The sequence below is a fragment of the Anas platyrhynchos genome, chromosome 1 (assembly GCF_047663525.1).
Source record: "Anas platyrhynchos isolate ZD024472 breed Pekin duck chromosome 1, IASCAAS_PekinDuck_T2T, whole genome shotgun sequence".
NCBI lineage: Eukaryota > Metazoa > Chordata > Aves > Anseriformes > Anatidae > Anas > Anas platyrhynchos.
Window position 1 is genome coordinate 45,308,115 of NC_092587.1, and position 24,381 is coordinate 45,332,495.

A 24,381-nucleotide genomic window follows, 5' to 3' on the forward strand; every position below is an offset into this window, starting at 1 on the left:
AAAATTATTTAGTACATGGTGCTGGAGTTGGCTTTGTTTATTTGTCTATTTGGAATTTGAATTTTTTCTTTGGAGTGGATTTGCCCACAAAATGAAAGGATAGACTGGTAAACCACCTCAATTACAAATAAATAGGCTTTCATCTGTGAACCCTGCAGGCTGTCAGACATGAGGTTTGAATGTAATCATCATCTTACTGCAGAGCTGTAGGCAATACAGCACATTGAGGAACATGGCCCACATGTCTTTGTGACCCAGAAAGAAAGGTACTCTATAAATTTACAGACTCATAACGACCACCATGACCGTGCCCAGGCAATGGATTTTTCCAGAAACTGAACTAAACTATTTCTTTAATATTACAGTTCTAACGGTGTGAAGTAATGTGGAGCTTTTGGCCTCCTGCTGAGTTCTTCTGGTGCTTGGTTACCATTACAGCTGGGAAGTTGTGCCTTAATTCTCAGTCCTCTCTATCATCTGACCTGATTTTCACCAATTTTACTTTACATTGTTCCAACTGCATTAAGAACGTTGAAAGTTAAAAATGATATTCTAAGTCCCTTTAATGGCTCTTTACTGTGCTATAAAGTGATAACAGTATCACAAAACATTTCTGAACAGCTGTTTCCCAAGTACCTGGACATATGTGGACATTTCTATGCCAGCTGTAGGTTATCTAGATACAATACTGCTAGAAAGACGGCTACTGTAGTGCAAAGCTCTATGAAGGATGAAGATTTCATATGAGAAGCTGAATATGTTTCTGTGTAACTAATCATCAATGATCAGTTATGTTGCTTATGGTGTTCAGGAAAATTGTGAATGACAGCTACTAGCACGCTCTAAGTCAAGTATGTGTTTTAACTTGTTGATTTGGGTCTTATGTTTTAGGATTTACCAGGATGACAGATGAGTTATATTAAAAAGCCCCCTTTTAAGTCACTGCTGTTATAGTGATAACAGTTGGATTCACAATTACTAATTCAATGCAACAAATGTAAAATATTTGTGTTTTTTTGTTTTGTTTTGTTTTGTTTTGTTTTTGGTGCTTCATTTTACTTAAGCATTAAAAAGAGTGCTATATCCTGACTTAACATAGAATGAATCATAGAATCATAGAATGGCTTGGGTTGGAAGGGACCTTAAAGCCCATGTAGTTCCACCCCCCTGCCAAGGACAGGCATGCCACTTACTAGATCAGGTTGCCCAAAGCCCCATTCAGCCTGACCTTCTGCATCTACATCTGCAGAAATGGGGCATCCACAACCTCTCTGGGCAACCTGTTCCAGTGCCTCCCCATCCTCTGAGTGAAAAATTTTCTCCAAAATGTACGCTATAAATGTATGTATCCTCCTAAACGTACCCATTAAATGTATGTATCCTCCCAAATGTATTTCTTCTCAGAAAGAGCAATTGGAACAGGTTGCTGAGGGAGGTGGTGGCATCACCATCCCTGAGGGTGTTTAAGGAAAGGTTGGATGTGGTGCTTAGGAACATGGGTTAATGGGTGATGTTGATGATAGGGGGATGCTTGGACCAGATGGTCTTGGGGTTCTTTTCCAACCTTAATGATTCTATGATTAAAAAAAAAAAAAAAAAAAAAAAAAGCATAGATATACAATCCATTCCTTACCAAATACATTTAAAATTCAATAGTTTTTTTTTGAAGTTGAAATTGTGTTCCAAGTAACGCTTTGTTTTCAAAATAATTTTTGATATTAAAATGTATAAAGTATTTGTAAGTTCACATGAATGCTATTTTTATTCACAGATAATGCACCTCAGGTAGCAATTACCGCACCAGGATCTGGTAACCATAGAAACAGCTCTACAGGTCCAACACCTGACTGCTCTCCTCCGTCACCAGACACTGCACTTAAGAACATAGTAAAAGTTATACGTCCTCAGGTAGGTGATCACCAAAAGCATCCTCTTCTTAGTTGTACTTTTCATGTTAAAAGCAGGATCTGATGCATGTATTCTAGGAGGATGTTGTTGCTAAACACATTTATGGATCAAAGATAGATAAACAGAATCTAAAATATTTTCTGTGCTTAGGAAGCAGTCTTGATGACAGGAGAACACAGAATATTTTATGAATGAGTATAAAAAGGCACAGAGAAATCAGTACATTTTTATTACAGCATTAATAATGAATGAAATCCTTATGCAACTTTTTGTATTTTTATATACTATTGGTTTTCCTCCAAGTTTATTTATTTATTTATTTATTCAGCATTAGTGGTGCATTACCTTTACAGGTTTTCTTCCCTTTTTCTGTACGTCTATTTGCATAGTCCCTTAATATTTTATACCTTCATGAGGTTACATACATTCTTTTATAGGAAGCATGAAAGTTGAGAAACAATATTAACTATATACATATTCATGTATTGGTAAAGGACATGCATTAGCACATTAAAATCTATGTGCCCTCTTGTAGTTCTTCATGGATTACAACAGTTTATGAACAGGTCAGTAGTACACACTTGAATTTGAAGCAGAAGGGTAGAAAAATTTCTTATAGCTCTTGGTCCCTAGTGAGATCATGCTGTAAAAAAAAAAAAATCTTCCTTGTGCACTATGATAGCAATTTCTTTCATGCTAAAGGAAAAAAGAGAAGCTGTCTATTTGTCTTATTTTGGAAGTTTTAACATATTTCTTGATATCCTTGGCCTCATCTCTGAGATGTTTTTAAAATGGATAAAACTTAGAACTTGATTCAGCAGTGTAACAGTAACCAGGCTAGAAGAGTCTATTTTAGAATCACAAGATTGTATAATAATATAGGTCAGAAAAGATCTTGGGGTTACCTAGCACCCTAATTAAATAGGTCTGACAAAGTAAGCTGTCACAACTAGACACTGAATTGGCGAATTGTGAAACTTCACTGGCATGAATCTTTAACCAGAATAACTTCTATTCCTCTCCTACCCATTACTGGGTTCAAATGCAACCATCTGTTCTTCACTGCTGATCTGATCTCTGCCACTGGGCCCCTCTGATGCTAGTGGATCCAGGCTTTGCATCGTTAGTACGGTACATTAGTGTGGCACATTGCTGGCACTTGTGTGAGCTAATCTGAGAAGTAAGATGATGGATATATGGTATTTTGATAAGAATTATATAAGGCAGATTGTTTGGGTGCTACATAAGTGAACACATTACTGTGATGGAAGTGGGCCTTCCTTTCACTATTCATTGCAGCACACAATTCAGAAGGTCTTAGAAAATTAAAGTTAATTGCTAGGTGCACCTACCATTCCTCTCTGAGGAGCTATTAACATCCTATGGCTGAAACTGTCAATGCACAATAAGTCTAGCCACTGACTGGTGCAGAGCATCCCTCTGTGACACTGCAGTAGTTTGGGTTCCCCCTCCTTGTTTAAATCTAGACTGCAGGGGGTCTAAAATAACGGCTTCTTCTTTTGTCTGTTTATAGTTCTTTCTAGTTTTGCTTGTTCCTGTAGTCTGTCTGTACCTCCCACCATACATCAGTATAGTACTAAAATGCCTCCTTTCCTCTAAACTGTTTTTTTATAGTAGGCGGCGAGCAAACAGAAAGGTATTGGAATATTGTTGGAACAAGCTGTTGTGTGATAGCTTATTGAAAATAGCATTTAAAAAGCTGTTTTCATCATGATATTGCCAACAGATGGACCCAGAACACTGAATGGTGATGTTCGGCTGCTAGTTAACTCTGAATGGATTCAGCAGATTCTGGGGAGCTATTTTCAAATTTAAATCATACCATTTACTGACTCCCGGTATTCTCATCATTCTGCAGAACAAAAGCTAGCTGTGCAGTGTATATGATCAGAACTTCACATTCGATAATCTCTGTCTTTTGTGGGCCTACTACCTGTGCTGACAACAGTAGAAAGGCACATGTAGGCAGGTACTTAATGTACATTGTAAATCTATACACTAATATACAGAGAAGCTGAATGCACTACAGCATTCATATCCCATTATGTTTCTCATTTCTCTGTGTGTTTTATGGACATGCTTTCAGTACTCCTTTACTTTTTTTTTTTTTTTTTTTTTAAACCTATTTATTAATCTCCTCCCCCAAAATATCAACCCAAGAATTTAGACAAAGAAGTTGTAGATTTGCAATGTGATGTTTGTAAACCATTAGTGTTAATTCTGCCAGAGTATTTCATTCCTTTATTCCATGCCTTTTGCATTAATTTACATTGCAAGCTCTTTGAAGGTTAATACAATGGGTTTCTATTCTTGACTGACCTCTCATCACTCATGTGAAATTAATGAACAGTGATACACAATGCATACAAAATAATTTTCTTTTGTCTGCCAGGGCTTCTGTGCACATTAACAAAATAAGCAGACTTTAAATAGTTGCATAACAAGGATCACATACATTTCCAAAACAGCTTTCACTCTTTTCCCCTTCTCATACATCTTGTGCATCCAGCACAGGAAAGTGCCAGTGAGTTGTCCAATGAAAGGCAGAATTGGGAACTAGCAGCAACTAGCTTTGCATTGGGCAGGTTTTGGTAGCTTCGATGAAATTGCCAGTGGAATCTGGTGCTTCAACATATATTGTTATTTTCACTTATAGCATCACATTATTTTCCTGGAGGGTTGTGTGTATATTACCCCCAGTAACAATGAACACCACGTTAACCACTCTCTATGATATGTATAAGCAGCAGCAGAAGGGACCAAAGATTCCTGCCTCCCAGCAGGCTGGTGAGGACAGGTGGTGGCAGAGAGTAGAAAAGAGAAACCTGGCAAGCTGGGCTTGGAGGCACCTAAGACTGTGTGCCAGGTCACATGGTGGCAGTGTATATACATGCTTCAGCACATGAGGGATTTTGAATATATTCCTATGTATGTGAAGTTCAGCACAGCACAGTGGCCTCTCTGCTCTCCTCTTCTAGAAATTCACAGATCAAACACAGCTGGCTGGGGGTCCTGATAGCTACATCTGTTATGTGGGGTCCCTGGGAAAGGAGGGAGGCTGTGATGCTGCACTGCCAGCCCATGGGGTGAAAGTACCATATGTAGGAAGTATGAGACAGGAACAATCTTGTACATAAAGAGTGAATCCTGAGAGGTCTGGATCATGGAAAGTTAAGGGATTCCTCAGACTACACAGAAAATTCAATTTTTCCTTCCAGTTTTCCCATTACCTGGCCTCCAATTCACCCCTTGTATTAAAAACATATCCTCATAAAACCTGGCTGGAAATTTCTCTTTTCTTCCCATCTTTCACTACATTTTTGGCAATTAATCCTTTCTTCAATTAGTTATGATGGAATTTGAGCTGAGAAGCCTTCAATTTTTTGTGACCCTCCCACTGCTCTCTAAAATCTATCTAAAACTCTCTTTAGGTATGTCTCAACTATTCAGTTCAGTGTGCTATTACTAAAGCTGTAGCCCAGTTTCACTGAACTGGTGTTTCTCCCTGGCACAGTGCAGCACCCTGGAGGGAGATTAACTCAGATCTCAGAAGCAGCATTAAGTTCAGTGCCACAGTGCCACCCACCTCTACTGCTCCACTCCTAAACCTAGCTCATTTAACAGTAAATCGGGATCTGTGTACTATGTTGTCTGTGCACCTCAGCTATGGCCGCTACCTGTGATCTAGCATTTTGCAAAGGTGCTTTTTGTTTTCAGATTTTCACAGGGTCTGTAAACTTCTGCCACATAGTGCATAGGTCAAAAAAACTCAAAGAGGTTTTGTTGAAAATTTATATGCATGCAGATAAGTATATGCAGCTAAGAAACAGAATTTAGTGTAGTGTTTTGAATTACTTGATATCTTTTTCCAGATTGTCCAGATAAATCTTGGTAAGTTTTAACTCATGAATTGCTGTTTAATGAAGACTTAGAGAATGGAATACAGTTGCAAATTAAAGACTCATGCCTCTGTGAGGTATGCTAACAGGACATGGGAGAAAAAAATAATAGATGTGGTAGGAGACCAAGCAGGTTAATGCACTAAATAGAGTCCTCTGAAATTTTAGGCTCTCCTTATTTTTAATGTAGATACATTAGCACGTATAGTAAAATATAACATCTTATCAGAACTGGAATTTTAGAAAGTGATAGTAAAACTGAGTGTTCTAACATAATTCCTATAGCTTTCTGTCTGGATGAAGCCTGAACAAAGCTGGGTTGCATATGAAGCTTCATATATTCTTAGTATTAATCATAGAAATGAATAAGACTGTCCTTATTTTTACTTATTTGTATATATTATTTATTTGTATCTATTACTTATGTCAGCTCCATTTGAACAAATAAGCTATATACATAGAGCACCTTTTTTCCTAAGAGACTGTTTCTTTTGCCAGAGCTGTTCACTTGGGAGTCATTGACTAGTTGTCATAAAATTTAATTCTAACTTCTCACATTTTAAATCCTAAATTTATTGAATGTGATCCAGCATTTGCATATTCTCTTGTAAATATAAGGTATGCTTCAAATGGCTAACTATAGGTGCAGCTTTTGATGTTGAAATGTGGATTACATAGAAGTGACCTGTATTTTATCCATCATAAATTACTGCTGTCCCCATTTCATGTGAGGCAAACTTCCTGCAAGTGTTGTTCCAATAATGTAAAGAGGGCTTCTGATGGAATGACAAAGGAACAGAGATTTTACTCATCTCATCCTCGCCTTTTTAATTTGAAGATCTGCAACAATTTATGTATTTACTTTTTTTTTTTTTGGGGGGGGGGGGGAGGGGATTGGATGTGCTGCCTTTATTCATTCATTTATTTATTTATTTACTTATTTAGCTCTTTAAACAAAGTTACAATTCCATCTATGGTTCATTGTCTCTCTGGCTAAGATGTCTAAGAGTATAATAGAAGATAATACTGTAAATGTTAGAGAATAAATTGCCTCATTTCTGAAAGCAATAATTGAAACCTGCAGGACATCTGCAGTCTCTGATAGGCCTATCCTACCTGTTTGGGCTATGAGGTGTGCCTTGTCTAGAGTACAACTATTTTGTGCATGTATAAGAAAGCATGGTATACTTATTTAGGTGTAGTACATGGCATAAGGAAAGATAGGGACCGTGACATTCCACCCCCAGTGGCCTGGGCATGAATACACAGATTCACAGGACATGTACTCCAGAGCCTCTCCAGTTGACCTAAAAATTGGCAGTCAATTATATTTAAGGAAATTATGTCTCATCCTTTTTGCAGTTAGGCAGAGGAAGTTCTTAGAACTACTACTACTACTAATAATAAATTATACATATATATAATTTCAGCTATCTCTTTAAAACCACTGTTCCAGAAAATCACTTTTCCCTATGGTGAAATAACGCTGTTTCCTCTCCCATGACCCTGGCCAACTGCAGTACCCCCAGTTCTTCCCAAACCACTGGCCACTATTGTAGTGTTTCAAGTTCTGCTTCCAATGTTCTACTTCATCCCATTTCTCCTGTACTTCTGACACCTTCCTATATCACCTATCCATTTCTTTGACCATCTGAGCATGTAGCTGCTCTGAATACATGCACATACATGTGGCAGCTCTAATTGCTTTTGCTGATGGCAATTTCAAGGCACAATTTATTTATTTTTTTTAGTGGAATTTTATAAGTGTGCACACCAAAGATTGGGCAGATCAAGAACAGAGTATGTTATTCATTATGAAGATAATATTAACAAAGTGGGAATATTTCATGATTATATTTGAAGAAGAATGTTTGAATGTTCATTACCTTGTAGAACCTTTTAACTTTCTGCTTTGCAACCCTTGTCACAGTTAGCTTGCAAGATTAGAAAATCTCAGTGAAATCCCCACTGAAGGCTATTGCACCTGTGTACCAAATGAATGATAATTCTATTATGCATTTACTAAACATGTTTTGCAACACAAAAAGTTTGCTTTGTTAAATTTGATCACAAAAAGAGGGTTGGGAACACTGTTACACAGTAAGTTCTCACCACACACCTTCTGAATGAGATCACAGGACAGATGGGGGAACTTCTTTTCTCCTACGAGCTGCTTTCTGTGCTCAGCCAAAGCTACCATGCACTCAGCCAGCCAGGGAATAACAAAAATCTCCTTGGAGAAGTACTGCACGTGACATAGTATGTTTCCAGTTCAGTTCACACTCCATGTTTTTGTGTGTTTGGTGCTGGAATTCATGCACCCATATGCGCTATCCATGCTTAGCAGAAAAGAGAAAGATGACTAAATATTTTATTGAGAGTTACAATTTTGTGGGGGATAAGCCCCATATGTCAAAGCTAAAAGCCACCTCTGTGTACATGATATTATGAAGTTTGGACTATCTTTGAAAGGTGATGAGCATTCCCATAACCCACTAAAATCTGAGTGTATTCTATTGTCCACAGATGGACAGATTCATACTTCATATCTCTGTCTGGTCTGGAAATTTTTCCTGCAATATATAGTGTTCTCAAGGTTATATAGCTCCATTAAGGCTGCAAGCACTTAAAGGTAGTTGACAGCAGTCAAAAAGGTTAATTCTAGGTATGTAGATTTTTCAGAAAATTATCTCTAAATATGCTTTTGTTTATAAACCTTTAAAGTGTCTATGCAAATCCACTGCAAACAATTTGATATCTTCTCATTCTAATGATGTTGAAATGAATAAACAAAGAAGCAAATAGATAAATAAAGCTCCTAAGCAGTCCTAAAAAAGAAAACAAAGACGGAAAAGATATACTGTCAGTGCCATTAAGATGTGATTAGTAATTCATATATGCATTACTGAAAATAGGACAGGCATGATAAAATTCTGTTATTTCAGAATACTGAGTACCAAATATAAAAGAGAATATGGTTAGAGTTGCCTTACAGGATGGATTTTTTATTTTTATATTTTAATTTTTCTGTATTGCTGCACAATTAATGGGTAGAAGACATTTAACAGCTCCAGAGGAGGATATTTTCAAAAAATTTCCTTAGAGGATAATGGATATTTTGTGATCACTTAATAACAACTTTAGCCAAAATATTATTAAAGAGATTCATTGCAAAATATCCCCTTTGTCACGTAACTATAAAACATAATTCTATTTGGACTATTTTAATTAAAGCTGAGATAATATGAAAATACAAATACATCTACCCAAGACACAGTACTAATGAAAATAGCAAGCAGTATGTGTGAGTGTATTAAATCACAGTTCAACAATGTACTGAAGCTCAAGACTAACTTAACACAGGAAAATGCTCTTTATTTTAAGGAGTGTTATGCTTTAAAAATATTACTTCATTTTCTTGGTGAAATTGGTCGTTTATCTGGAGAACTTCTCTTGGCTGAGTTTCCTGGTTTAATATAAACATAAATGATACAGAACAATAGAAAATTTTTCATATCTGAATTTGTAACAGTCCAAGCTGGCGAAATACTGAGCATAAAGATTGGATACTGAATGGTAGGTATGTACTTTGAAACTAGTGAATTAAGCAGTGTCAGAGAATGTCTCTGAGCTCTGGAAGGTAGTCATCTATCCTATATGTTGAATTCTTAACACAGTCTTTATACAGTTATGGAGCTGTACAATTTCATCTCTTCAAAATCGTCCATTGTTGGGCCTAATTTGGAATTTTAATGGGGCAAGGTCCATTCCAAGGAAGCAGATTTTTTTTGAACATTTTTTTGAAGACCCTTCTCTGAAATTTTAATAGTTTTAATAGCAAGAGCGTGAACTAATCCATACCAGTTGCCCTGCCCTACTATATATATGTTTGGAGACGGTAATACATTCGAAATTATGAAGTTTGAAGCCATATCTACAGTGCCATAATGGGTAGCCACCAGATTCATAGCATTTTCCTTTGTTTATGTGTAGTACGGGGCAGTTTTGAGCACCTTACTGAATAATCTTTTATCATCATCAGAAAATGCAGCACACTTTCACACATGCATGCTATCTGTAGCATGCAACTTAAAAAACAGCTATCACCTAGACCCTTCAAAATTTATAATATGCAATTAATGATATAAGTAATTTTCATAATCTGTGGCTCAAAATGGGATATTGCTAACAGCTGAAAACAGCTTTTCTTTCGTTTCTTTCCTTTTTATTTTTTTTTTAATTAATTAATTTAATTATTTATTTATTTTTAAGAAAGGGGCCTTACAGCATCCATTTTCCAGGTGTTTCACTTAAGATAACATTTTCTTATCTTTAAAAGCTAGAAATTTATATAAATGAGGAACAATGCATCGTTCTTATTTATCAAAATTATTTTTCACAATTTGGAGCTCATTTAAAGCAATGTTTTCTAGGATAGGAATAATGGAGTATCTTCAGATTTTAGTCAGAGAGGGAAACCACTGCAAAAGTGTTATTGTTTTGTGTTAAAACTACTACACCTCACAACCCACAACTGTGATATGGTTGAAATTATATGGAAAGTAAAAGCCAAGGGAAAAGGAAACTAGGAGAAGAACCAATCTTCCCCTTATTCATTCCCAGTCTCGTTTGTCATTTAAGACAAGAGGTAAGATGGAAGGCAGCAGCAATCTCCTGATTTTCAGTAATGTACTCCAGTGGAAGACATCTAAAGGAGGAGCTAGTAAAACACTCACAGAGAACAGAAACACAGGAACAGAAAACACTGTGCATATATGGTACCTAGTCACATTGCATGACTTTCTAGCCACAGAGAAAAGAGCTGTGTATGTGCCTTGAATGTGTCACAGATGGTGAGATGATCAAACTGTTCTGTTAGGTCATGGAGACTGTTGTGAAGAAGTGTGCACTTTCTGCTCATGTTGGATGGAAGAGGTGTCTTTCCCTAAACAGAAAAACAAACAATTTTCTAGTACTTTCAGAGTGCCATTAAAAATTAACTTAGTTTTAAAATGTGTTATACTATTAGTAAGGGATTTACAGTTAAAAAAAAAAAAAAGGCAAGAAAAAAAAAACACCTACAGTGAAACCATTTTATTTTTATATCTGTGTGTGTGTTTTTCTAAATTCTCATGATCTTGTAAGCTCCCTGTTGTGGCTGCTTAGGATATATATGTTCCAGCCACTGTGTAATTTCTGCCTTCTGCTCTTAAACTAAATTAAGTTGTTGAGAAATAAAAACAAGAATGTCAAGATGGGTGTTGAAAATGCCTATATTTTATTTTTAATTGTAGTTGTACTTGTAATTTAAGATTATATGAAATGAAGTAACAGAAGACTAGATTACTTTGTTAAAAAGACAATGCATCTTCAGCTTGTTTAACATAGTATGTTGAGGCTTGACAGAATAATTGATTCAGGAGTACAGTAGCAGTTCAGTGCATTCCGTCACTTTTAGGCGACATAGATTAATCAAATCCAGATCCATCAGAATCTCCAGATTTTGCAATTTCAAAGCTACTTGATCATTGGTGATGGATGGTGTCCTTTAGGAGTCTGTCTTGGGACAAGGGCTGTTGAGTATCTTTATTAACAACATAGACAAAGGGATCGAGTGTACTGTCAGCAAGTTTACAGCTGAGTGGTGCAGTCAATACAACCGAAGGAAGGCATGCCATCGAAAGGGACCTGGACAAGCTAGCCGACGTTGGCCCATGTGAACCTAATGAGGTTCAGCAAGTCCAAGTGCAAGGTGCTGCACCTGGGTCGGGGCAATCCCAGACATGAGTACAGACTGGGAGAACTCACTGAGTAGCTCAGAAGAGGACTTGGGGGTTCTGGTGGACAAAGAGCTTGACATGAGCCAGCAGTGTGCATTTGCAGCCCAGAAGGCCAACTGAATCCTGGGCTGTATCAACAGAGGAGTGGCCAGCAGATCGAGGGAAATGAATGTCCCCCTCTGCTCTGCCCTTGTGAGGCCACACTTGAAGTGCTGCATCCAGGTCTAAGGCCCCCAGCGCAAGAAGGATGTTGATCTGTTAGAATGAGTCCAGAGAAGGGCTGTGAAGTTGGTCAGAGGGCTAGAGCAGCTGTCCTATGAAGAAAGGATGAGAGAGATGGGGATGTTCAGCCTGAAGAGGAGAAGGCTCCTGGGAGACTTCATGGCACCTTTTCACTTAAAGGGGATTTATAAAAGAAATTGGAGAGAAACTTTTTGCTCAGGCAAACAATGACAGGACATGAGGGAATGGTTTTAAACTAAAAGAGGGGAGATTTAGATCGAGTGTTAGAAGGAAGGTCATCACTCAGAGGGTGGTAAGGCACTGGAACAGGTTGCCCAGAGAAGCTGTGTATGCCCCATCCCTGGAGGTGTTCAAGAACAGGTGGGATGAGACCCTGGGCAACGTGATCTAGTGGGTGGCATCACTGCCTGTGGCAGGGGCGTTGGAACTAGATGGGCTTTAAGGTCTCTTCCAACTCCAGATATTCTATGATCTTAGTTCGGATCCTGTAAGCCAAGTAACTTTTGTCATCATCCTTTACTGATGAGAATTAATCAGGCCTGCTGATTTCTGCAGATCAAAACTGAGTGACTGTCCGCCAGCCTGATGCAATCCCATTTACCACAACCTTTTGAGCCCTGCCTGTCAGCCAAGTGCTTACCCATTGTATGATGTTTTTTTTTTTAGCTGTATGCTGGACCTTTTGTCCAGTAGAATCCTATGGGAAACTGTGTCAAAAGTTTTACTGAAATCCAAAAAGATCACATCAGCTGGTTTCCCTTGATCGACTAAATGGGTGATCTTATCATAAAAGAAAATCAAGTTAGTCAAACAGAACCTACCCCTTGTGAACCCATGTTGGCTGGGACCAATGGCTGCATTGTCCCCAAGGTGCACTTTAATAACTTCAAGGATAATCTTCTCCATAATTTTACTAGGCACTGATGTGTGACTGACAGGCCTGTTGTGCCAGGGTCTTTTTTCTTACCCTTCTTGAAAATTGGAACAACATTTGCCAGCTTCCAGTCTACTGGGACCTCTCCAGATTTCCAAGACCATTGAAAAATAATTGAGAGAGGTCCCGCAATGACATCAGCCAGCGCTCTAAGCATAATGGAATGAACCCCAGTTTATTTCTCATACTGCAAGTGTTTGTGTAGAAGCACTTCAAATGCACCTCATTGTACACAGCACCTTCTGAGAGAGGTGTATCCCATCTGGCGCCAGCAGGCCTGGTGTTGTGTAGACCTTCCTGTGATCAACAAACCCAAAGTTCTGCTCGTTGCACCAGTCTTGAAGCCACATATTGATGTGCCAAGTCTGCTTGTCAACATCCCTCCTATCAGAAGGACAGAGGCAAACACAACCTGTGCCCTTGATCCTTTAACCAGTTGCCCCAAATCCCTAAATCCCTTTTGATCACTCTCAGACTTCTCCTTGCTCCTTTGTCATTACCAGCCCGAAAAAACAGTAGTGGGTAGTAGTCGGTGGGCTGTACATGGCGAGTGACTTTCCTGGCAATGTCTCTTACCCGAGCTCCAGGCAGGCAGCAGATTTGCCTGTGGGTTGGGTCTGGATGGCATATTGGGCCCTCTGTCCCTTTCAGAAGGGAGTTCCCACATTACAATAAGCCTTCTTTATTTCTTGACAGAAGATGCAGTGATGTGGGGGGTAGATTGCTTTGCTTTAGGCACCCCTTCCAGTTGGGATGGGCTTTCATCTGCATCGTTGTTTTGACTGTTGTGTTCTAGAACCTCATACCTGATATATAAGGGTAGATGGGAAGATGAGGTGGACAGGGAGAGGGCTCGCCTACCACCCTGAGCAGCAACCTGCTTCCATTCCCCCTGTTGGCCTAGGTCCCCTCCTACTGCCTGGCGGGATGGCGGAACTTCTGACTTCTGTGTACCAGCTACCTGGTGGGATAGATGAACCTTTGTTATTTGTGTTGTGGCTTGTGAGTCTGTATCAGAGAGGGTAGAGTACGCTTCCACCAGTCAATTTCCCTCTCTGACTCCCTGATGCTCCTTAGCCTACCCAACTCTTTCTGAAGCTCCACCACCAGGCTGAGCAATTCTTCTACCTGGGCACACCTCCCACAGGCATAGCCACCGCTGCTGCTGTCGGACACCGACAGAAGACTCAGGCACACCTGCTGCCCAAGACCTGGATGGCTACATGTTTCCCCAAGACCTCTGTCTGGGTGACTGTGGCTGAAGAGGCCGCAAGAGATGCGGAGGCCATGTTTTTCTGCCTGGTGCATACCGGGTTCTTCACAAGCAGGTTACAGCCACCATTGGGAAAGACTGTTGGAAAAGAGCGGTGAGGGAGCCCCCACCACTTGCGCTAACTGCACACACTGCCACGCTAACTGCAGCGTCCTGCCCTGACTGAGCCAACCCACACCGTTTGCCTGTCCTGGTCGCTCGAGCTCCCTAGGGGTTGCCTCTGTACAGCCAGAGAGGGGGCGCTGCTGGCTCCGCACATGCCTCCTCAGGGCCCTTGCGAGGGCTGCCGAGCCCCGGCGGCTCCCGGCTCCCTCGACTGTCACGAGTAGCTTCAATGCTGGAAAAAAAAGCCCTGCCTGTCTTGGTCCCCCGCTCTGCTGCAGAGCGCGTCTGCCACAGAACCGATCGCCTCGGCAACTGGTTGCAATACCTCCCGTGGCACAATCTGAGGCCATTCCCTCTAGTCTTGTCACTAGTTATCTGTGAGAAGAGGTTGACACCCAGCTCCCCACACCTTCTTTTCAGGTAGTTGTAGAGAGCAATAAAGTCTCCCCTGAGCCTCCTCTTCTCCACACTAAACAACTGCAGTTCCCTCTGCTGCTCCTCATGGGAACTCGTGTTCCAGGCTGTTCACCAACTTTTTAGCCCCTCTCTGGACACACTCCAAGGCTTCAATGTCCATATTGTTATGAGGGGCCCAAAACTGAACACAGTACTTGAGGTATGGTCTCACCAGAGCAGAGTACAGATCTATACAGAGTACAGTTCACCTCCCTGCTCCTGCTGGCTACACTATTCCTGACACAAGCCAGGATGCCATTGGCTTTCTTGGCCACCTGGGCACACTGCTGGCTCACATTCAGGTGAGCATCAATCACACCCCCAGATACTTATCCTCTGCACAGTTTTCCAGCCACTCTGCCCCAGGTAGGACATTATGTAGGGCAGCTGGAATTTAGCAGGAACACTGCAGAATTTCTCACGACCTTTTGTTTCTCAGCGATTGAATGAGTCACACATCTGTCACTTGGGAGAGTTCTTTACCCCTGTTTGGCATCTGTAAAATGGGTCTAATAACTGCCATAGTGCAGAGAAGTGTTGTGAAAATTAATTCTGTGAAGACTGTGACGTAGCTCTGTACACAAATTCCAGATAAGAGAAGGTGGAGTCACAAGCTTGTATTGCAAAGTACTTCAAAGTTGGAGAAATATTTTTATGTTTAATTGGAAAAGGAATTGGAAATACACATATTTAATTGGAGTGAAACTCCCTTTCCTGGATGTTGTGAGAAATATTGAGTGATTCTTTGCATGCTCAAAGTACTACTTACAAGTCATGCTAGCATATAGAATTTGCATGTAGCTTCCTTTCATTGGAGCAGTTAAGTAATGTCTTCCTTGTACATTTTAGTAGAAAGGCAATTCAATAAGTGTACTTTGATGCCTTTCCTGTTTTGTGGTGTTCTAAGTGGTATCTTTCATTGATACATATTCACTGCTGACTTAGCATGAAAATATTCTTATTAGACTTGATTTGAAAGTTGGTTAAATCTTGTTGTTGCAATATCTTCAAATATTTTTAATGATATATTTTTGTTTTTGCCCTGATGATGAGTTTCTTTGTTAGGATGATTTGTTAAGTTTTAGACTGATCTAGGATTTTCTAGGTCTGTGTTAGGAAAATTGAAATAATAGTCACCAAGAAACATTTCAAAGTAAGCAAAATCAGTCATTAAAGAAATTTACGCATAAAAAGTAAATTAAATATGTGAATGTAATGAATAAAGAAAACTACTTAAGAACAAATCTGTATGTGGTTATGTAGCATACATATGGGTGTAAAGCTAAGTCATGAGTATGCTACAGATTCACAAGGCTTATCTAAGTGCATACAGACCTCAGTAGCATGAAGCAGATGTGATGACTGACAAAGCTGACTTTGGTACAAAGAGTGAAGGAAGCATTCTCTTTGGGACAGAATTTTGTGTTTATACAATTTCCACTGTTCTAAAATTTTTACCCCAACTACATTTCTTGGACATTATGGTGTTCTACATAGTAAATAATCTTTTTAGAGTGATTCAGGACCTATCTTGACAGATCTTGGTAAATGTAATCTGTGAGTGTCTTTGGCAGACGCAATCCAGGAAGCCAAGGTGCAAGACTCCAGTAAATTTATTACTGGCTATAGGTTCTGCTAGTAAGACTGGAATTAGGCTCCATACTCTAACAAATGAAATAAGGTGTCAAGTGTGTCTACATGTGCGCTAGAGGTGGAATTCAACATGGGACTAAAACAGCTGTGTTTTCATCTCTGTACATAAAAATCTCTGTTTGATTTGGATGTCTAGTCTGCCGTAATGCTCCGGAGAAATGTAGGATTCAATGCAGTTGCCCAAAAATAGGCATCTAATGTCATTTGAGATGTCATGAAGTTGTCTTTCACTTGCATATGGAGCCTGTCAGATATAATATGGAAAGTCGGGGAGACCTGCAGTCTTCTGGATGGCTGCTGGAGGCCCAGGTGGGATGCCCAAAAGAATATCCAGTGATGCTAGATGCCTGTGTTAAGGCAAGCGAATTAAAATCAAGTTGACTGGGGTGAAGTGAATTGTTCTCTGGGCTCTAATGATTGATGCAGAAAAGTGCCTGCCCGCCATGATCCCCTGCTCCACTGCAGAACGCGACTGCCTCAGAACCAATCACCTGTGGCTGTGAAATGGCAGCAACTCCTGATTTAAATGTCCAGCCACCACCGCTGCTGGCTCTGCCTGTGAGGAAATTGAGGCCCTGGAACATGTCCAGAGATGGGCTACGAAGCTGGTGAAGGGCCTGGAACACAAGTCCTATGAGGAGCAGCAGAGGGAACTGCGGTTGTTTAATGTGGAGAAGAGGAGGCTTGGGGAGACCTTATTGCTCTTTACAACTACCTGAAAGGAAGGTGTGGGGAGCTGGGGGTCAGCCTCTTCTTGCAGATAACTAGTGATAGGACTAGAGGGAATGGCCTCAAGTTGTGCCACAGGAGGTTTAGGTTGGAAATTAAGAGAAATTTTGTCTCAGAAAGAGCAGTCAGGCATTGGAATGGGTTACCCAGGGAAGTGGTGGTGTCACCATCCCTGGGGGTGTTTAAGGAAAGGTTGGACATAGTGCTTAGGGACATGGTTTAGTGGTGGTAGGGGGTGGTTGGACCAGATGATCTTGGAGGTCTTTTCCAACCTTAATGATTCTATGATTGTATTGAGTATATCTCAATTGACTGTAATGGGAGCTTAGTTACCTAGTGTACATGTAAATAGCTATGTTATAAATTTAGTTATCTAAATCTGTAGCTGAATTTAATCTTAACTGTAGAAAAAAAGGTGTGAACTGTAGTTTAGAGAATGAGAAACAGAGGGATGCAATCAACATAAATTATTTTACTGTGTCTCTATGGCTTATCAACTACACACATATACACAGGCACAAATAGAAGTTATAAGCAACAATTTTTTTGAGGTTAATTCACTCAGAGAAGAGAAGTTCTTTACACAGAATCTGTGCTTAATTGAACCATGTTCCTCACTGAAACACACTTACTCAAACACCCCAAAGAAGAAAATGAAAGAGATGCATGTGCCATTATATGTATCATAAAGAGAAACTGTTAGCCCTCAATAGCAGAATATCATCCCTGCTTGCCTATCTGATATTTTCAGTGTTCTTCTGTGACTTAACTTTGCACTTGATGAATTTGTGCTCCCAGATATATTTAGAATATATTAATGAACCATTAGCATACTTTAACAACAAAACATTTTACACAACCCAGCAAAGGAGCAAAAGCCTTCTCTAGTTAGCTACAAAAGCTCAGATGTAAGATGCCTCAGTAATTATGTAGAGAAATTATTGGCACATGTTGGCAGATGAACCTTGTTAACTCCAAACAGTAAATCAGAAGTGTTATGCTGCAGCATGCTAGAGCCTGCCTGAGGTTATGTTCAGAACCCTTACATTGGAAAGACATATTAAACTGAGATATGTTGAATTAATAATAATAATGTCAAAGCCCAAAATAATATAGGAAGTATTTTGTGTCAACCAGATCAACAGATGGTCGCATGATAGCACGAAGAAATAGAAAGCATATTTCAGCTTCTATAATTATCTTTTGAAAATCACTGTAGACGTATTTTAAAATCACTAACCCATGTATCCAGAGAAAATCATAACTACTTATTGATGGACATGGTTTTTTGAAGTTAGGAGCATATGCATACTAATCTGGTCTGTAAAACAAACTTCAGAATATTTTTTTTCTCCAGATACTTCTCCAGGTGTTTTTGTCAGACTCTTTAATGTGACAGTAGCTTGCAATAGTACAGTGAGGAGTAGTGAAACACCTGATCATCCATAAATTAGCAGAGGGCTATATGATGCATCAGGTGCTGTCATTCTGACTCTAAGAAAGGGTCACACAGTTGAGGCAGTGGTTAGAAACCTGACTGGACAAAGGCCAGAGAAATTGTTTATGTACCTGCTTGGGAGGTTTAAGCCAGACCATCCCAGCTGCCCTTTTGGATAGGAACTGTCTCAGTTTAAGAGTAACCAGGATCCTGCACATCATGTTGCTCGAAGTGTCTTTCAGCTCAGAAGTTGAATTCCTGCAAAAGCACAAAGACACATTGCTTGGAAAAGGGCCAGCAACATTTTTCTAAATTACCAGAGATATTTTTTGCTTTTAGAAATAATTAAGTCATTGATGAATTTGTTGTCTAGCAAGTGTGCAGTTTAGGTTTAATTAATACATGTGAGTATTTTTGGCCTGATAAGAGACTTATTTTGGCATAGGTCCCAAACAATGACTTTTAACCAGACTGTTTGATGTTGGAAGCTGGCCTTGTTCACTGAACTCTCCCATGAAATTACTGGCCCTAGGAATCGGCTTTTCAAAGCAAAAAGCTATCTTTAATTATTAATAAAAGTAAATTCCCTTAATAGACCATAGATGAGTTCACGATGAATGCCCAAATTTACCCTTCACAATTTTTATCAGTCTGAACAGGACACAGTTAATTCCTATGGTGCCCAACACAACTTTAAAAAACAATCAGTGTTATCAAAACCCAAGTCTATTAATTTTTTTTTTTATTTTTTTTTTTGTCAGACATTCCAATAGAAAGTGTACATTTTTAGTGAAAGCAGTCTAGTTCTGTATTTGTAACACAAACATTGCAGCTCTCATAACCTAAAAATGAAATAGACCACAAACAAAATTGAAAATTACTCCACTGGGATAGATTGTATTTTAATAGGTAGTTCTAAGTAAGGAATGGTGAACAGCTTCATGGTCTAGGGAAGATCTTATTGCTCCCGGGACAATAATTTAGTCTTGACACCAGTAAGTAGCAAATTCTTGACCTTTACAAATATTTGGTCCTGCTAAGTTTAACATACTGCAACAAGGCAACATTTATTCTCTTTCTCTATTAATTTATTTGCAGTTTTAGTTATCTTGGGCAGCAGTTCACAAGATATTTTTCCCTGTCATGCAGGGTAAAGTGTACAGACAACTGTACCCCAGGATGCAGGACCTCCTCTATTTTGGAGAAGCCATTTAATGTTTCAGGTCATTGCACCTAAAGCAGCAAGGAGCATCAAGGCTATTTAGTGTGTGGAGCCATGTCAGTGCTGCAGGTTAGCAACAAACTACTTATCATGATGTTGCAAACCATTAGTGGTCTGTGGCTTATAGTCTATGACTGAGAGCACTATGGTGATGTCTATATTAATAAGAAGTGCGGTGCAATAGGAACAGATCTGTGGAGTGAAAAAGTTGTTGTTGACCTGATATTCAAATGATATAGATGTCATGGGTTTTACTTTGGACTAGCTTTAGCATAGTCTTATTATTGAAAAGACATAAGGACCTGGAATTATACAATCCTGGAATGTACTTATGGTGTAGGTCCACCCAAAAGTTACTAATGAGTTACCAATGCTCTGAGGCTGCTCTGCAGTGCAAAGTATACTCCATTGAGTGGGATCAATCCAGAAGTTTAGTTTACTTCAGAAGTACATGCTTGATAGAAACTAGTATAGATGCATTCCATGAAAACTTATTAAAAAAAAATTCCTTCTTTTTTTTTTTTTTTTTTTTTTTTTTTTTTTTTTTTTAGCTGACATTAAGGTAGCCCTTCAAAAATTGGATAAGCAGTAGAGGGTTGCTTTTGAGTAATGAGTGCTTGGTATTATTTTATACATTTCTTTATACAGGCATAAGTAATCTAATTGTTTTTCAAGATGTATCCAGCAATGCAGCTGGTGCAGAGCTGCTTTTGTAGCAAAAGATGATACCAGTTACATATGAGGTTGTGAAGCCTTATTTTGAATTAAATTGATTAGACTTAATACACTTTTTTTTTTTTCCTAATAAAGATTAATACAAATTTTGAAAGAAATTATCTCTAATTCACTACAGCTTGTATGAAAATGTTTTTACTAGTATAACCTTTTGGGCCAAATAAAAGCAGTAAAAAGACAGAAACCTAAGTAAGTTTACTAAATGTCAAGTGATAAAAAATATACATGAATAAGTCTATATTTTTTACTCCAAACTTCTTTTTCTTATAGCCCAAGCAGCGCACATCAATAGTATCTTCTCTGGAATTTCACCGAACGAATCACAGCCATGACTACTTTGAAATCAACTCATCCATTGCCTGTACAAGTTTTATTTCTACACCTGCAATCAGTCCACCTAATTATTCCTTTGGATCTCTGGAAGACAGCGTTGAAGAGAGAGAACTTACAGGTATCGAAAGAAAGCTTACTTTGCCTATCAACAATAAAACTAGTTCTGTGGGCTTATGCTGGAACTGCTGTTGTCTTCAGTAGTGAAATACATTTATTATAAATATACATAATTATTCCTGAATTTTTAATGAGACCCCCTACTAAGGGGTCTCATTTAACATGACCTATAATATTAAAATATTTTGAAAATTCTGAAAATTTGAAAATTCTGAAAATCTGTAGAACTTAGTGCTTTAAAATGATCATAAAAATAAATTTAATAGTTAAAGGAAAACAAAACTTTATCGTTAAAGAACTGTCTTGAAATAAGACAAGAATGAACTTTGTTATGAAGAAAGAGTTAAAACGTCCAGAAAGCATTCATAATTTTAATTCGTATAAAAGAATGTGCCTAATTTCATGGTTATAGCAAAACTTTTCAAGCCTAACTGGAAATAATTAATTTGAATGGTATCTGGGGTCATTTGGTTCTTTCAGTCGGGGGGTTCTGTTTCTGCTGTAAATTTTCTTTAGTAATTACAATTTTATTTCAGGTAGTTGAATGGTACTAAATACATCCTGATGCTTAAAAACAAAATTAAGAAAACTGAACGAAATTTCATGGGAGTCACAAAGAACTTCTCCAGATTTCTGCTGTTGCAAAATTCTGTTTAATTTCTTCACAATTTCTGGATTTGCTTTCATTTTGTCATGTTTGGTTATATCTACAATGGATTGTGTTCAGTAACTTGTAATCACCGCATTTCATATGATCTGAAACTGGAACTGTAATCTTATGCTCATTAGAACTGTACTTTTCTATTATGGATGATTTGATTTATGGATTGAGTGGAAGCTAAATTTCCTTTTCTGTCTCTGAAAAGCTAAGAAAAAATAACAAAGGGAAAATGACTGAAGTTCTGGCCATCTTTTCTAAGCTTTTCAAGAGTACAATTTACCATAAATAAATCATTAATTTACCATCAGTAAATGAAATATTATAGTAAAAGTGCGATCCTCCATTCTGAGGTAGTTTATAACCTAAAATTATTTAAAAAATAGGAGATTAGACACAGTCTTAGTCTGTGAAATGAAAAGACCAAGGCTTTATTTTGCTCATCATTGAGGTTATTTTGATTCCTTAATCAAAATAGATGATGCTCGATTTCTGCACAAGACAAAGGATGCTAACTTGTAATGAGAATAGCAAAATCCAGAAAGAACAGTACTGTCTCTCTTAGAAAAGTTGCTGAGGTTTGTCTCTCACTTGGACTATTAAAAGCCAAACCTTGAATTATAATGCTTTGCAAGGAGTAGCAGAAGCAGTGTTCTCTACTGCTCTTTTTAACTAGTTACTGTTTCACAGAACAGTTCCTTGTTCCTTTTCCAGATCTACTGTGACGATTACAATTCCTGTGTCTTGATTATAGAATTACATTGATTCATTGATTATAGAATTAAAATTCATGTGTCTTGATTATAATCCTCTGAATTGCCAACTTGTCCTGAAAATTCTAGGAAGATATGCATCTTGAAAAAAATTATTTAGTTCAATAATTGAGAATTTGTGTGCATTTGAGTGTTTCCTATTACATTATATTCTTAGGCATCTATGTGTCTTGGGATTTTTTAAAAAACATCAGTAAAAGGAAAAAATATATTTTATCATACTTACTGAGTTCAAGGTTCTTCTGCCTGAACACAAAAGAAAAACATACAGAAGGAAGCCGTTTTCATAGTAACTGCAGCTACTAGTGTTCTGTTGCCTTCCTTGAAACAATCAAAATGCTTGTTGCAGAATTTCTAAATCAGGAACTGCCATCTAAATAAGGCTTTAGTATTTCCCTACTCATTTTCAAGGCTCTTTATGTTTCCTTCAGGATGAGTGCAGGAGATGAATACAACAAAATAACAATTCTGTCTAATTCTTAAATCTTCAGCATTTTACCTTTACCTCAATAGTTTACTGACAAAGAGGAATCAATCTCTTGTACCTTTTGGTGAACCAGAGAAAATTCCATTTTAGATTTGGGGATGACAGTTTTACTCAATGCTTACTATTCCCTGTATCCCCTGAGTTGAAATAGGGATCCTGGTATTCAAGGAGATTATTTCTTTCAAGTAGAAAAACACTGAACTCTACAACAACAGCATTATATTACCCTACTGATGGCATATTGCAACATTTTCTGATTAATTAGCTGGAGAACAGTCCATATATGATGGTAATTATGTGCTTTAGCTGTGGGTCAGATGACTTTGTCAACAGCAGTTTAAACAAAAATGCCTATATGTATGTTGCCTGCATGAATGGCAGAAGATACCTTAGTATCAGGTTGACTGCAATTAAATTGTAAGGGTGAAAAATCTGTTATTTGTTTTGAACGTTTTTAGTGGGTGGAAGAACCCACAGCAAGTAGACAGAAACTTTCTTACTCCAGTATGTACAAGGCAGACTTTGAATGCAGCTTTGGCATGGTATATATATACATGTTTTTACAACTCTATTTGTAGCTAGAAGATTGACCTTATAGAAGCATTCTAGAATTCAGAGTGAATGATCATGATTTTATAGTGTTGCATTTCACCTCAAGTTGAAAGTCAGTAAATGCAAATATCAGCTACTACCATTAAAATTTCTGTAGTAAAAGTGAGTCCATTCCATTGCATGAGGAAGTTATTACCGCATGTACCTCTGTCATGGTGAGATGCTAATCATTTTCTTGATCATCTAAATACATGTTTGGCAGGCATTTTGTATGACAACACAAATGAAAGATGGAAGACCAGGTGATGATTTTTATTAGTGAGATGGTCCTCACATAACTTTCAAAAAAAGTGGACCACTAGATGTGCAAGATCGTTTACTCCAGAAGAGGGCAGTAAGGGCTTTCAGGGAGACTAATTTCATAGCTCTATGCTTTATTATAGAGCATCCCCAAAGCTCTTTTGAAACTCTAAGTCTTAAAGATCAAAGATGGCAAAATCATGGATATCTTGGTAATATCAGCTTGGTGCAATCAACACTTGCAGCTGAAGTTGCCACTCTGCTTTTCATTTCTGCTTAATCAGTGAGAATAAAGGATCTTTCTCCAACTCATATTAACTTTCCTACATCTTCATGGAGCTAATGTAATTGTGTTGTGAAATTGAAAAGACAGTTCTGCATATATTTGTGTTCCATTTCAGATCAGAAAATAGTCTACAAAGTTCATGTATGCAGCAAAAATGTAAGCAGTTGTCTGTAATCTCATTGCAATATGTGTTTTCAGTTCATGAAAATCTCTACGTTTTCAGTAAATTCTACATACCGTTCATCTGCAAAAGAGCATACAGTTTTTTCCCTCATCTTATTGTAGTACCTAGAGGTCTTTACTGAGTTTATTTCTTAGTTACAAAGTCTGTCTCCACTGTTGTACCCTAATGCAATTCTTATTCTTTTTACATCTTGTTTTCTGGCTAGTATTAACATCACTTCATTCATTTAAGAAGTCCACATTGCTCCTTAGAACAATCCAAAGTGTACAATTCAAGAATTCAGTCTTTGATATGT

General features: G+C 38.2%; 1 protein-coding gene across 7 annotated transcripts in view; it reads left to right on the forward strand.

Moving 5' to 3' along the window:
* Window positions 1-24,381, forward strand: part of ANKS1B (ankyrin repeat and sterile alpha motif domain containing 1B) — a 439,567-nt gene that overhangs the window by 149,681 nt on the left and 265,505 nt on the right. For all 7 annotated transcript variants that reach the window (XM_038180703.2, XM_038180699.2, XM_038180684.2 and 4 more), the window contains 2 exons: window positions 1,772-1,908; window positions 20,667-20,847. In XM_038180703.2, coding sequence (XP_038036631.1) covers window positions 1,772-1,908; window positions 20,667-20,847 — 318 coding nt within the window. The remainder of the gene's footprint in view (window positions 1-1,771; window positions 1,909-20,666; window positions 20,848-24,381) is intronic.